The 15443-nt window shown below is 43.1% G+C and overlaps 1 protein-coding gene across 2 annotated transcripts in view; it reads right to left on the bottom strand.

Annotated features, from left to right (window-relative positions):
* ARID1A (AT-rich interaction domain 1A) overlaps positions 1-15443 on the bottom strand; it is a 65818-nt gene that overhangs the window by 32671 nt on the left and 17704 nt on the right. For both annotated transcript variants that reach the window (XM_033113552.1, XM_033113551.1), the window contains exons 2-4: positions 8315-8524; positions 6590-7042; positions 5393-5509 (exon numbers count right to left, since the gene is read on the bottom strand). In XM_033113552.1, the coding sequence (XP_032969443.1) occupies positions 5393-5509; positions 6590-7042; positions 8315-8524 (780 nt within the window). The remainder of the gene's footprint in view (positions 1-5392; positions 5510-6589; positions 7043-8314; positions 8525-15443) is intronic.

The following is a 15443-nucleotide window of genomic DNA, read 5'->3' as shown; positions in this document are numbered from 1 at the left end:
TATCTATTTCACTAATGAAACAGGAGGATCCTTGAGAGTAGGAAGCATGTCATATTCAGAAGCACAGATTTAAGAGTTCAGGTTACCTCAGAAGTCATCAAAGCCGATCCCTTGTCTAATGCCTACTTGCCTTTTATATAACACCCACAGCCAACAGTGCACCAGGTTTTACTCCAGAGACAGGGAACTTACCTACTTAAAAAAATATATTTTTTAATATCTTCATTCTCCAGATTACAAAGGAACTTGTATGTCACCCTTGGGCTTAAAAACCTATAAGCAATAGGTAGCCAGAGGTTTTAAAGCAGTAATGTTACCTGCCAGGTTTGATTTTTAAGGTGATCACTCTGGTGATTATGTTGAGGTCAGATTTGGAAGGAAAAGAAACAGAATAGTCAGGAGGCTGTGGCAAGACACCAAGTGAGAGATAACAGGGGCCTGAAAAACCGGCAGTGGAGAAGGACAGGGGAAACCAGATTCAAAAGCCATTTCTGAGGGAGACGAGGATTTGGTGACCAACTTATGGAAGGAATCCAGTGATGGGTGCCAGAGTAGAATGCTCCCAGGGTGGTGGCGGCAGTTCAAGGGCTGCCTTAATCCAGGAAAAAACTGCACTGAGGCCACTGCTGCAGGTAGTCTCTCCCAAGTCTCTTTTTTCCCCACCATTTTCAACCAACAGCATTTCCTCCAGCTCATCAAGAGTCAAATTACTGTGGAAGTCACCACTATTATTCACGTTACCACAGGCTTCCCAGTCCAGTAATTTGTTTTCTTACTTTTGCAAAGGACCACCTAAACTCACAGTTATTCTAGTACCTGCAACTTCCGGTACCACCTGAGACCTTGCTGGAAATGCAAATTCCTGGGACCCACCCACACACTTACTAAATCAGAATCTTTCTGCCTAGAGGTCAGTAATCTATGTTTTAATCTCCAGGGGATTCTTAACACATGCTAGAGTTTGAGAAGTACTGATCTAGCTAACCTCTCCAGATCAGGGTTTTCAATCTTATATCCATTTTCTACCACTGAATGGAAACCCTAAATCAGGTACACCTTCAAGACTAAAATGTAAATTTACAAGTGTGCTTCAGTAAGAAAAATTTGGAAAGCATTCGTCTTTCTAGAAAACGACATACACTTAAGTAGAAGCTTTCAAAGATGCAACTCCAGGTCATTCTCAAAATATGACTATAATCAAAATTCAGATACCAATTTTCAGAGTCCCTTAAAGATTTTGCCCCAAAATAAAGAAAATTAAAGAGTTAATGCAATACCTAGAGATTTGCTCACCCATCCCTTTACAAGAACCTTCTTAACATAAGGTGAAGTGGCAGCTATTGTACAAGACAGATGACAAACCCTAACCCAACTTCTTCAGGAAGCACAAATAAATCAACTCATCCTCTAAAATGGAGTTTGGACCTTCCCATAACAGTCTGTAATACCTGCTTTGGCCCTAGCAATGAAAACTACAGTCAGGCCATAATGGTCACGCTGTCCCCTGTCAGACACTTTCTGGATGAGCAATGTAATGGTTCATTCATTCAGTGAATTGGAGCCTACTATGTGTCAGGCATTACGATGGCAATGAGCAAGACAGAGCAAGTCTTAAAGCCCTCACAGAGCTTGCATTAAATAAGTCATTGAAATTACACTTGAGAGAAGCACTGACCAAAAGCATTCGTACTAAGACATTCTATCATAGCAGTGGAACCTGACATAGTTTGGAGTAGTGGACCTTTACTGAGGATGCAAATCAGAATCACCCGGGACAGCTTCTAACCTACCAAAGCCCAAGCCCTATCCCATATCAAGCAGATCAGAACTCTATGAACCCTGGTCATTGGTTTTAAAAATCATTCGCTCCCCAGGGAATTCTAACATGTAGCCAAGGTAGAGAACCACCGGCCTTGGGAGTCACGTGATAGGTGTTGGGGGCACAGAGGTCAATAATCCAGTGTCTGCCCTCCAGGAAATGCTCTGGCAAGATGGAACAAAGAAACCTCATATACAAGACAGTATTTCTTTGGGTACGAGAATACGTAAGTGATCCCAGAGGGCTATATAAGATGCTTTTCTCTACGTCAGCAAGATTTGGTTTCTAAAGATGAATATGCAGGCACTGAATTATTCTTTATACTTTTTTATATGTCTTAAATATTGCAGGTTTTTTTTAAAAAAAATAAAAACTGCCTTTAGTCAGTGAAGGCATCACAGAAGTTATTTAAGCTGAGTTATTTAGTATGTTATGAAGCTTGAGTAGGAAGGAGTTTTCTGAAGAAATGATCCTGAAGATGAAGTCTGAAATGTGAACTGGAGGAGTGGGAAGGAAACGTCTATTATCAGGCAAAGAGAAGAGTGTGTGCAAAGGCCTGAAGGCAGGACAAAAGCACGGGGGCCTTACAGAAACAGAAAGCTGAGAGCAAGACAGAGAGTCAAAAAGGACAGAGTAGAGGTTCTCAAAGTGCCATCCCTGGCCAAGCAGCATCAGGAGCACGGGGGTATTTGTTAAAGGGCAAATTCTCAGGCCTTCCTCCAAGCCTATCGAATCAGAAAGTGGGGTGGGATTTTATTCTAAGATTAACGAAAAATAATTGAGGTTTTAAATAGAGGGCTAACATAATAAGGATATTAGTGGCAAAATAGTTTGGAATTAATAGCTGAGCAAAAAACTTCTCAAACTCTAATTTTGGTAATAATCAGGATCAGAAACCATACAGTCTTTAAATCCAGTGTCACAATCCCAATGCTTTCCAGGCTAAGTGATAAGGTGAGTGAGCAGTGAGGAGGGCGATGTGGAAATTGGAGGGGCTGCCCTCCAGTCAGGCTAGCATCTGCTCTGCAGCCAAGCACAAATCGGTGTTGGAGTGAAGGAGTAAACTGGCAAACCCCAGGATCCCTGAACAGTGCTGCTAAGAAAGAAGAGGGCCTTTTGCAGGGAATCCCAACTTCTCGTTTCTTCAGATGTGACTGTTTCCCAGCCTGGCTAGCCAGATTTGGCATCAAACCAAAATTTCAAAGAAAAACCACCTTCTGTTTCTTAGTCCAAATAGCAGAGGGATAAAAAAGCAATTCAACAACAAGATGCCAATAACCCAGCCAGCTCATCTCCCACATGGAGCTTCTACCACCAAGCAAACGATCCATTTGGATGAATCTATAGAAGGCTGAACTTGGGAATGATCCTTGTGATGGGCTGCCCAGGAACAACCCTCCCTTGGGCCGAAGAAGCTGCCAGCACTTTCACTTCAGTAGGTCAAATCAGAAGCTCTTGTATTCAGTAGTACAAGGCTCTCAACCCTTAGAAGACATGCAATGTGTTTGTATGCAAGGTTTCTCAGGACTAAAATATTCCAACTACAGTTCTGTCTAAAGGTCACTAGGAGCAAGCAGCAACTTTTTTATGGGGAGCATCTTACAGCACTAGCAGAAATCCACCAGTCTGGGTTCTTCACACAATAGCACCTCACCCAGATTGAAGCCACTGACCACAGATGATGAGGGAGCGGTTATACATTTCTGACTGAATCAGGTTAGAAAAGCACATTCCAGAGAAGTTCAGGATGCAGAAAAGGATTGTTAACAGACATGAATGAGAACGGAACAAAGAGGGATTGCCTTATTCAGACACTTCCTCCCCGATTCCTCAGCTGAGAAAGTCAATAATCTCAAAAGTCCTACCTGAGAGTGGCTATTACCCAGGTGAGAAGCCAGAACAACAGGTGTGAAGGGACTCCACACACATTGCCCTGCTGAGGTTATAGCTCAGGTATCTTAAGGGGAAACCAGGGGAGGCTTCCTGCCTCCTACCTATTTCTTAAAGATCCAGAAATCATTTTCTCCCGAGTCAGAATAACTAAAGAGATAGGCTTTGATTCCAAGAACCACCAAAGTTCAAAAGATTTTTGTCTGGGCATATGTGGCTGAATTTCCATTTCCTAACTGAAACAGGATTTGTAATGGAGGGTTTGCTACTTACTGTCTTACTAGATTTCAGAGCAGCCCATTTTATTCCCGTGCCCATGAGATTAATTTGCAGAACCTGACTGACTTGCCCACATGTACTAACAGAACTAAGGCTGAGGGTAAATGTTCCCAGAACCAGTCTACTATTAAATGGTGCAAACTGCCTTTCAGGTATCAAGGACAGTTCCTATGCCCTCTGAGATGACGATGGTAATAGCTGAAATTCATGGATTGCCTACAATGCACCAGCACTCTCTCTATATTAACCTCTTTAATGTTAACAACCACCCCTATGAAGTGGGTACTTTTAGGTTCATTTTACAGATGTGAGAACTAAGGCGTGGAGAGATTAACTTGCCCAAGGTTACGGAGTCAGAGGCAAACCCAGTAACTCTGGCTCTAGAGCCCAAGTTCTTAATCAGCAGATCATAATGCCTTTCTCAGGATATGGTGAGTCCATTCCACAAATATTACTGAAGCACCTGGGCACCAAGCACTCTACTAGACAAAAGCACCTATTCACCCAAAACACCAACCAGAAAAACTGCCTGTATTGTGCCCATGCTCAATGTGACAATCCATGACTGCACCCCAGATCTTACCTCTTAGCTAAATCCTAAGACAAAAATCTAAAAACTAAGTTCTCAAAAATAAAGTTAAAAAACAAAAACAAAAACCTAGACTTCTAGGGGTAGGCCGGATGACTCAGTTGGTTAAAGCACGAGCTCTGAACAACAAGGTTGCCAGTTCGATTCCCACATGGGCCAGTGAGCTGCACCCTCCACAACTAGACTGAAGACAACGAGCTGCCACTGAGCTACTGGAGGGGCAGCCAGAGGGCTCAGAGTTCGAGCTCTCAACAAGTTTGCTGGTTCAATTCCCACATGGGATGGTGGGCTGCACCTCCGGCAACTAGATTGAAAACAGCAACTGGACTTGGAGCTGAGCTGCGCCCTCCACAACTTAATTGAAGGACAACGACGCGGAGCTGATGGGCCCTGGAAAAACACACTGTTCCCCAACATTTCCCAATAAAACTAAAAAAAAAAAAAAAGTTCCGTTTAAAGAAAAAAAATAACAACCTAGACTTCTTTCAACTTGGATGGAGAACAGATAGTGCTTCCAACATCTCCATCTTCTCTGTCCCTCACCTCGGTCCACGCCTAAGAGTCCAAAATTTAAAAACAAAAACAAAAAATTCTAGACAGAGATCACAAACCTATTCCCTGGGCAGGTAGCCAAACCAGACACTTGTCTACGAGGTCAGTCCATAAATTTCTACTCAGAATTTTGAACCTGAATTCAAGGAATAGCTCATTGTTCATTTAGATTAATACCACCAAAAAACATCCAACCAGAATCTGGTTTTCTTTGCTTTCCTCTCTTCCCCCATCATTTTTTAGAGGGTGGCAGGAATACTCACAGGCAAGCTCGAAGGTCTTGACTGAAGACTCAGGTTCATATCTTCTTGCCCTCCCTTACTGGAGGTCATTGAGGGGGTTGAGGATGCCTGAGACCCAAATGAATCTTGAGATAACTCCTAAAACAAGAAAAACAAAAGCTGTGAAGGCCTGATATTGACAAAGCAGGTAAGCTGGCTCCGTGGTAAAAGGGCTATGAATCTCACCCAAGGGAAAGCTGGGTGAGAGAGACTACTGTGGCCAATTATGCATGGTATCATCTGAAAGCAGAAAAATACAAGGCGTGGCTCTCGAGACAAGAATGTCAACAGTGGACGAAAGACTCTGTCTGACGGCACTGTTGACCATTTATCACCACTCACAGAGAGCTGTTCCCTTGGGGTTAAATGCTCAAGTCTGGCTAACTACAAGCTATCTATCAAGGCATGAGACCAATTAATTTAAAAAACAACAGAAAACTCATGCTAGAACCTTTGCATTAAAATGACTACCGCTTCCTTCAAAGATATTGCCTTGGAGTGAGGTATTTTTCCAACAATGGACCAAAGCACAAAATCTTTAGTGGACCTATCTGTCATAACTCAGTTATTTCTTCTCTTTTTGCTCTTTAAAGACTAAAGCCCAAATTGGTATTTTTAGGCCTCATCACCTACCTTGTTCACAGATATGGCTACAAATGAATTTCAGCTATTTCCAATAAACCATATCCACGCTCAAAAAAGAAAAGGATTTGCCACACTGAGAATATTCTGAAGAGTGTGATGTTGGCTCTGGTAGCAATTTCATTATAAAGGGATCCAAAATATTTTGAACAATAGCTGAATGGAATGGCAGTTGGAACAAACATACAGTACAGCCTCCCAAAGTGTTGCTTTTAAAAAAGACAAAATTTATTTGGATGCTCAAGTTTATGAATGCTAGTTTAAAAAAAAAAAAATCAGTCCCATTATCTTCAATTCATCTGTCTATGCAACTTTCTACTGCCCTATTTCTTCACCAGCAAGGAGAGCTACAGGTTTTTAAGCAGTTAAGAAGGTTATGCCTTTATTAGTTCAATCAATCGAGTTAGCATGATTACCCAGAGTTTAATGGGGTTTTACGTGCACGTTAGAGAACCAGTATGCATGGCAAAGTTCTCATGACACCAGCCCCCAACCTGCATGTGGTCACGCGCAGGGCAAGACACAGAGGCATCTCACCTGTGGTGGAGGGAAGCGCTGCTGGGCGTAGGCGGTTTGCTGTGACTGCTGAGACTGGGGTTGGGGGTACGCAGCCTGCTGGGAGAGCGTCGAGGATGCTGGCTGCTGAGGTTGCTGCTGCTGGTAGGGAGACTGTGCCTGTGGCTGTGAGTAGGGGGGCTGGCTCTGGGGGTGCTGCTGGGCTGTAGACTGCTGGGAGGGGTATGGAGTTGGAGACTGCTGATGTGGAGGCTGCGATGGCTGCTGGGAATATGGAGGCTGAGCAGACTGGAGCTGTGGTGGCTGAGACTGCTGCTGCTGCTGATATGAAGGTTGGGCATGAGGGGTCTGGGATGGTGGCTGCTGGGAGTAGGGTGGCTGCTGCTGCTGGGGGTGAGGACTTTGCTGGTTGTAATATGGAGTCTGGCCCTGCTGACCATACCCGCTGGGGCCTTGTTGTCCATAAGGAGGAATCTGTAGGAAAGGAAAGGATACTGTCAGCACTGAATCTTCTAGATGAAGATAGGTGAGCTATTCTGTCCAAAGCTATGGGTACAGAAAGCAAGCAACCCAAGCCTCACACTTAGAAGGCCCAGGGTTTTCTACTGTCCCTGTCTAAACTGAGCCAGGAAGGATGGTCAAGCTGGGTTACCAGTTGGTTTGTTTACAAGTAGACTTCATTCATCCACAAAAAATTTATACTATTTAATACTTGGGCAACTTAACAAGAGTTTAAGAGCAGCTGTTTTCACCAATGAACCTACTATTTAAAAAAATCACGGTCTAGACTGTTTTTATAAGCGCTAGGAATCTATATCCTAGCCACAACGAATAGTCAACAGCAGCCTGGCTCAGCGGACTGAAAACCTAGGGTTTAGTAATCCAGACAGTGTGCAAAGCACTCAGCTACTCTAGTTCTCTTTTTCTAATCTTCATTCAAAAAAATATTTGAGAGCCTATTTGCTTACTTTTACCAGGCACTATTCTAGGCAGCGGAGATACACTTGGTAAGTAGGGAAGGCGGGAAGAAAAAAACAAACAATATCCACCCCATCTCTCCTCCATTTTCTCATTTAAAAAAAAAAAAGAAAAGCGACAATATCCCAATATCTTTTTTTATATTTAAAGGCATTCTTTGCTGTAAAGTCAGGTTTTATATTCTGTCCGTCACTATTTTCAGTATGAATATCACTCAAATATAAATGGTAGAAAAAGCTGTCAAAACAAAAAAAGACAATAAAGAGAGAATGGCCAGACGAAACGAGGAGAATCTTAACATTACAGCACTGTTAGCATCTTTACTGTTGAATCTTCCTTTCCTTCTACCCCCCGTCCCTCCTAAACATTCATTTTGAACCAGACAGCTGTATGTTGAAAGCCCGGAGGAATGTGCAGGGCCTCTTTCATCCCCAGGGCACACATTATGATTAGTTTTTCTTTGTAGCAGTGCAGAGGTGCTCAGTCACTCCCTTTCTTTCTTCCCACCACCTTCAGAGACCACCACTCAGTGGGTACAAGCAGCAGGCCAGCCAAGTCACAGAAGAAGACAGGTATGCGGCCAGGGAGCAGTGTTCCTCTGAGCCTATCTGGGATGGTGCCTACAACCTTGGCCTTGTAGCACACTGTAACTAACTGAGCCAGTTGGCCTACCCTCCTTTCAAGAGGTTTGGAAGCCAAAGCCCATTCTGATTCTATAGCTCAAGACCAGATCCTAGAGAGATTAAGGGTTAAGGTAATTGGAGTCACCTGCTGTGCATAAGAGAGGCCGCCCATGGTACTCTGTGCCCGGCCCTGCATGGTCATCGGGTACCGCTGCGGCGTCTGGGACCCATATGGCTGCCCTGGGTACCCATGTCCTTGCTGCGGTGCTGACGGAGGTCCCTGTTGCGAGTATGGGTTAGTTCCACCATATGGCTGAGGTCTCATCTTGCCCATCTGATCCATCGGACTGGATGGCTACAAAATAAAGAACATTTCATTAACCTGAAGCTTTCAAATGGCCTCTGGCCAATATAAACACAAACCCAAGTATACAGGTCTGTATGCCGCACGGAAAAACAGTTACTATGAAAGAGTAATGGTCTAGACCCAGTAACCCTTGGGCTAGTCATTTAACCTTCCTCAGAACCTTGATTTTTATACGTAAAATGAAATTACCACCAGTTTGTGACAGCATCTTGTAAGCTATATGCTACTTTGTAAGTGCGGTACTACTTGAGATCCAAGGGACAGGTCAGGTGTGGAGCAATAAATAGATGCACTCCATGGTGTAGAAAATCAGAGCAAAGTGCCTGCAGCCGGGAGAGGACGGTACTGCTATACTCTCAGTTTTGGTTGTTCAACACCAAAACTGAGGCTTCAATGCTATGGTTGGGAATTCAAGTATACAAGCATTTAGATGTTTCTATCCTTTAAATAGTGGAATCTTTTTTCCTCGCACATCTATAGCTTGTTTGCGGGATGGCACAAGCACATCAATTAATGCTTTCTTCAAAATGGGTAACAGGGCTAAGTTACAGTTGTTGAGGGAACTGTGACTTTGAATTTACAGGCTTGTGCCTCTCAACTGACAAGTTCATCTCCTTTAATATTCAAGAGTTTCAGGGTATAAGGAGACTTTTGTCTCTTTAAAGAACAAGATATAGAGGTACAGCATGGCACCAATAATGAAAGCTAAGTTCATTTCACAGGTGTTTCGCTATAAACAGAGATTTCTTTTAGCTCTTTGTGGGCTAACAGGCCCAATCTGCTCATTCACTTTTTGACATGACTTTATCCTGTTGGAACTATATACAGGACAGAGCCCCAGCATCCTTTCCCCTGTCAGAGATGCCTACCTATATCTACTGCTGGTGTGGACAGGATAGGGAGTTTCTCCAAGTACCTTAAATAGATACACCCAAGCTGGAAAGTAGGCCTGGACCTGACATAAAACTTGAAAACTGAATCTTAAATTGGGGGTGGTGAGTAGATATGAATACTCTGGGCCTGAATATCATTAAGTCTCAAATTTAGTAGGAGTTCAGTAGTTCTCAAACTTTAGCATGCATTAAAATTACCTGGAGGGCTTGTTAAACCACAGACCGTGGAGACTCACCCCCCAAGTCTTGAATTCTGTAGGCTCAGGGTTGGGCATAGGACATGCATTTGTAACAGCTCCCAGGTGCTATTTATGCTACTGGTCCAGGGACTTCACTTTAAGAACCACAAGTCTAGATTATACCTAGGGTCCCTTCTAGTTCTGTTATTTCACAATTAATAAATTATAACTTAAGGTGTGTTAGACCTTAAAAATCACAAAACCCCCTCCAAAATGGGCAGGGGCCGGGGCATTCAACAACTGGTTCTCTGTACATCTTTTTTTTTTTTTTTGGCAGAGTACTACCTAAGAGTTTTATAATAGAGGAAGTCAAGCTGTCATGAGGAAAATGGATAAGACAAAAAGCCACAGACTATTCTAAATATCAAGAGGGAAAAAGCAGAAGCAAAGTTCTCTTAGGTTGCAGCTGAAATCTCAGCTAAAAAGATAACAGTGATGAAGGGAGTACCTTCCAAGTTTCTAAACTACAATCATGGTAAAACCGTGTCCCAGATCACTACTACATGTCAGTATATTATTTGTTCAATATTATTTGTCAATAATATTATTAGTTTCCAATATAACTAAATAATTTTTGCCCAAGTCCTGCCTCTGTATCAGAAGCTTCAATAATGTTCCCAATCATAATTTTGGAGCTACATAGATTCTTTTGGGACTGTTTAGGAAGTTCAAATTTAACAACTGGACTAGTAAGTAATAAATAGTATGTGGTCTTCCCCAGATACACCTGGCAATAGAGCCAAAACATCACCATTCTCTCTGGTAAAGTGCTCAGGGGCTTACACACCGCCACATCGTAAGGAGGAGAAATAATGAGGAAATCCTCATCGCATCCCAGACTGCAGCTGCCGTCCATGTGGCCTCCAGGTGAAGGGACTACATTTGCTAAACAGAGACCAGCCCACTCTGAGTATCTCTGTCAGTCCAGGTCTTCCCACAACACATGAGGGGCAGTCGTTACCATGGTTACCATGGAGCTTCTAGAGCAGTAGCTATTAATCAGAGCTACAGATCAAAATTTTCTGCAACGATTCACGAAGGCCTGGGCCTCTCCCTGGAGATTCCAATTTAGTGGGTCTGGAAGAGCTTGGGCTCCCCCACCCTTACCTCTTAAGATCCTTAGATAACTCTAATGTACACTAGCTGAGAACCAGTGATCTAGAGAAACACTGCCCAATAAAATCTCCTGTGAGGTGTGACTATTAAGTACTTGCAATATAGTTAGTGCAACAGAGGAACTGAATTATTTTTTTACTTTTAATTAAATTCAAATAACCACACGTGGCTAGTGGCTATCATACTGAACCACACAGTTCTAGAACAATGCTCGCAAATAATTTTTGTCTCTCCCTGCTCAATAATAGCTCCAAACTTCCTACCTACTAACCTGCTACATCCTGTACAGTATTGCACAGAAAGAGCAAAGAGTGTAGCAAATCAATAGAATTGGGTTCAGATCCTAATTCTATCACTGTTTTACCCTGAACATACTCAGTTTTTCATCTAAAATGCACACAACACATTTCACACAGTGCCTGGTATTTAAATGCCCAATAAGTAATAGGTATTATCAATAATGATAAACAGGACTTCTGTCTGGCTCCAAAGCCCTCCACAGCATGCTCAATTCTACACATTTTCAGTTTCATGCCCAAGTTCCCCACACAGTACATGCCCAGCTCTATGCAATGGTACCCTGCAGAAATCCACCCTTTCAACATGAAACCACTCCCCAATTCTTCAGCACACTCCGATCGCTCCCATTGCTAAATGTCTTCTTGTAAATTCAGTCAGAATCATAAGGTTTGGCACTTAGTTGTCTAGCTAACTGGCTGCATCTCTCAAGGCTAAGTTCTGGGAAGCCAGAGATAAAGGTCTTTTATTTTCAAAGTGTCCCCTCCCAAAGACCTCAAGTGCAGAGCGAGGGCTCAGTAACTGCAATGTGTCAGGCTGCCCTAATGCAAGAAGTAGGTAGGCGATACTATGGAGAGAAAGTCCAGATCAGTACAGCATAGGGAGTATAGTCAACAATACTGTAATAACTATGTATAGTGCCAGGTCCTAATGAGGTGGATCACTTCGTAAATTGTATAAATGTCTAAACACTATGCTGTACACCTGAATCTAATATAATGTTGAGTGTCAACTGTAACTGAAAAAATTTTGTATTAAAAAAAGAATATAAAGTCATTATTATGAAATACAGGAATTAGACTCCAAAAGAATTTGTCGTGGCATAAATATTTTAGCAACCATTGAGGTTAAATCACATTGAAATAGGAATAAAGATTTCTTCTAATTCCATAGGAAATACAGTAAAATAGCATTTCAATTAAAAAAAAAAAAAAAAAGCCCAAATCACACCATCTAACTACATGGCTGGGGGGCACACCCTAAACCAGGTTATGACTTTGAGGGCAGGAAAAAAAAGTGAATTGAACTGAAAAAGAAGAGGAGAGGGTGGAACAAACAGCCAAAGGAGAACAGCACACTGTTGAGAAGAATCTTATGTGCCATCCTTTACCCTACAGGCCCTCAAACTGTACAGGCACCCCAAACCCCCTGCTTAAAAACAAAAGACAAGTTACCTTTTCCTTTCACACAACAGGTGAACTGCACTCCCAATAGAGGACAGCTACTTACATGGGGACTAGTTAATAAAGGGTTCTATGATTTGTCCGTCAACTTTAGGAAATCTTTGCAGACCAAAAATAAACACAAGTCAAAGAAATTCTTATTCTAAAAGTAAAATTAAGACATTTCCTTTTCCTGGACAGCTTGCTAACCCCCTCCCTTACCAAAGGGTTTTAATCAACAGAATATGTAGCTTAGCAAACAAATACATTCGGCTCCAACAATCAGATCACTCTGTTCTCTTGTCAAAGTTAAACATCTGCTCATTATCAGAAAGGGAGGTGGGCAGGGACCTAACTCAAACTTCTGACATTTAAAACCATTGTGAAAGATTTGTGATTTGCAGTTATAGATAAAATGCCAACTTCCAATCTCTTGTAACAGACAAAGGGCCTTAAATCTTCACTTAATCAGTTTATTTGAAAGTAGCAATTTCAGACCAGAAAAATCTCTACTACACATTAAGACAGAAAAACCAGTATCATCAGCAGTCTGCAGGCACCAAGGAAAAGGCAACGGATGGTAAACACCAAACCCTGGCTGCAAAAGGCCAGAGATTCCTCTCTGGGAAAGACGGAAAGGAAATCCTTTCAATGGGAAACCACAGGAGTAGATTACTGTGATTATACTTCAAAAGCAAAGGCTCTGCCATAAAGACACATAATTGAGAGGAAAATGCTGCCCCCTTGATCAGGGAAGTGGGGCCCCCTGCTATATACCCTCCTGCATTCATAAAAAATAAAATAAGAAAAAGGGAAAAGAGCCGTAAGAAAACGCCCCATCTCTATCCACCACTTATCTCTTTCCAGATCACTGGCTGTGTTACAAACTGCCTGCCAAATGAAATGCATCAAAAGATGCAGTTTGGGGGGCATCAAAGGCAAGGATGCCTTAGCAAGCTGGTCCCTCTGAATATATTCAGAACAAACAGTTTGCAGACTAACCACTTGCACAGAGAGTTCTCCTGCTCCAAGCCAATGGAATGACAAGCCCCTCCAGACCAGGGGGCTCATGCAATCCCTTACAGCTTCTTATTGCATCAAGCAAAGCCCTTACGACCCTCAGGGGTTGCTGAGCTATAAAGACTGGACTTTAAATTCTCCAGCCTCTGACCACGACTGATTAATTGAAAGGAGCCGGGAAGAAAGGACCAGGGACTCAAACTTCCCAGCAGAAAGATACTTTCACCAAAATGCACCAAACTATGTGACAGTCCATCAGGAAAGAGGAACTTCTTAATTTTCTTGAAATCCAAGTCCACCTAAGGAAAGCTCCAAGCTTCAGTCTCAAACCTAAGATGGAGAAAGGAAGTGACCAGGCAGCAACTCTAAGGAGCCAGGTTTGGATTGGCAAGAACACGATTCGAGAAGGATGGGTTGGGGCTGGAAAAGGTGTCCATCAGAAAGTTTTGACTACCACTTGTTCTGTCACCCTAAATGCCAACTAGTTGGAGTCAGTATAAACCGAGAGCCATGATCTTGGATTTTGGACATTTACATGTTACTCCTTAATCCTTGTGCTTTCAATTTATTCCTGGCCAGATTTGTTGTATGACTTTTAATAATAACAATTTTTTAAAAAGCATCCCTGGCTCTTTAACTGAAAGAACCCCCTAATTGATTCCCACAGTAATTAACCTGCATTTTACCTCAGAGAGCGGTAGTTAAGGAAGTCGGCACTGCTATTTATAACTCATCTCAAATTGAGGGCAGACTGCCTAAAATCTAACACATCCCAGCTGTACTCCTGTTTGAACTGGGGCCAAGGGAATTTTTTAAAGCAATCTTGGCACCGAATGAATGACACCAACAGTATGAGAGCGCGAGCGGTTGTGTTGTGGTGACGTAGCACTGGAGGTGGAATGGGAGGGGGCCAGGGTACTGTGCTCCCTCCTGTGCACGCCTGCTGCTTGCTGAGTCCCAGTACAGTAAGCTGGGAACCGCCCACTGAGAGCCAAACACAGGAAAAGGCTTTTCCTGTGGAACGCCTTGAAGTGAGAAGCACATGGCTCATCTGCATAAACGCGAAGCCACACCGCCCCTGCCAGGAAGGTTAGTGCTCGTAATCTCTGGCCATGAAGCTGGCTGCCTGGGAGGACTTGGACTGGCGCCTGATAACCCAGAAAGAGCGGAGAGAACAGATGGGTAAGGACCCCGGCAAGAAAACAGCCCCGGGTCACATGACTCGCCACATGGCCCCGCCAGCACAAACTATTGTCTGGCTGCAGAGCTCCCATACAAAGGCACCCGGCCTCAGCTTCCTGTGATTACAGGGACAGGCGGCAGCTGTTGATCCAGTTCCCGTACCGGACCCTCCCCTGCTGAGAAGCATTCCAGGCAGGGACAAATATAAAAGTTAAGGCCTCTCCCAACCAACGTGCAAGTTCCACGTGGCCCCACTCACATCTTAGGATGGACAGCAGACTTCCAGAAAAACCGCCCTTTGGACCCTGATACACATGAGTTGACCAGAGAATCGTGCCCCATCCCCAGCCACACAGAAATCTGTACCCCTTGCCCCCTCATCCTGTGTTTTCTCACTCCTCCAGCACCTCACGGCTCTGAAGACTGGGCAAGGACTCCTCCCATCCCAAATGAGGAGAAACTGCCCAGAAACCTGCTGGTTTAGTTCTATCCCCAGACCCTGCCTCCTAAAAACGAGACTCCTTCCCTTTTGTTTCGCATTTAAACAGTCATGTTTCCCCACCTAGGGCAATAACAGATTCCTAACCTCCTATGCGGCCTCACCAAAGACATCATTCAAGATTTCCTGAAATTAAATTGATGATATTAAAATAAAAATCCCTCATCAGGTATACCAACACCTGACCCAGGGAATCGAACCCACTCAGCCTATGATTCTTATCATTCATAACCTGAGAATTAAAGCCCAGTTTTCCACTTCACAAAAGATGGAAAAAGATTCTTTCATTCTAGTTCTAGTTCATTCAAGTTCTAAACAAGCTGGTCTATGTGAGAGATTACCAATAAGTTTGTAACTACCACGCCAAAGAGACAGGTTTTGGGTTGTTTTTTGTTTTTGTTTTCAATTCTTTCAAAGTTCCATAAGTGTCCAAGTTAAATACAAATAAAAAATCCAAAGTCAATGGAAAGTTTTATCTACTCCATTCTGCTCACAGAA

This window comes from Rhinolophus ferrumequinum, chromosome 9 (assembly GCF_004115265.2).
Source record: "Rhinolophus ferrumequinum isolate MPI-CBG mRhiFer1 chromosome 9, mRhiFer1_v1.p, whole genome shotgun sequence".
NCBI classification, from domain to species: Eukaryota; Metazoa; Chordata; class Mammalia; order Chiroptera; family Rhinolophidae; genus Rhinolophus; species Rhinolophus ferrumequinum.
Note: the sequence above shows the minus strand (reverse complement) of the source record. Positions and strands in the feature narration are given on the sequence as shown.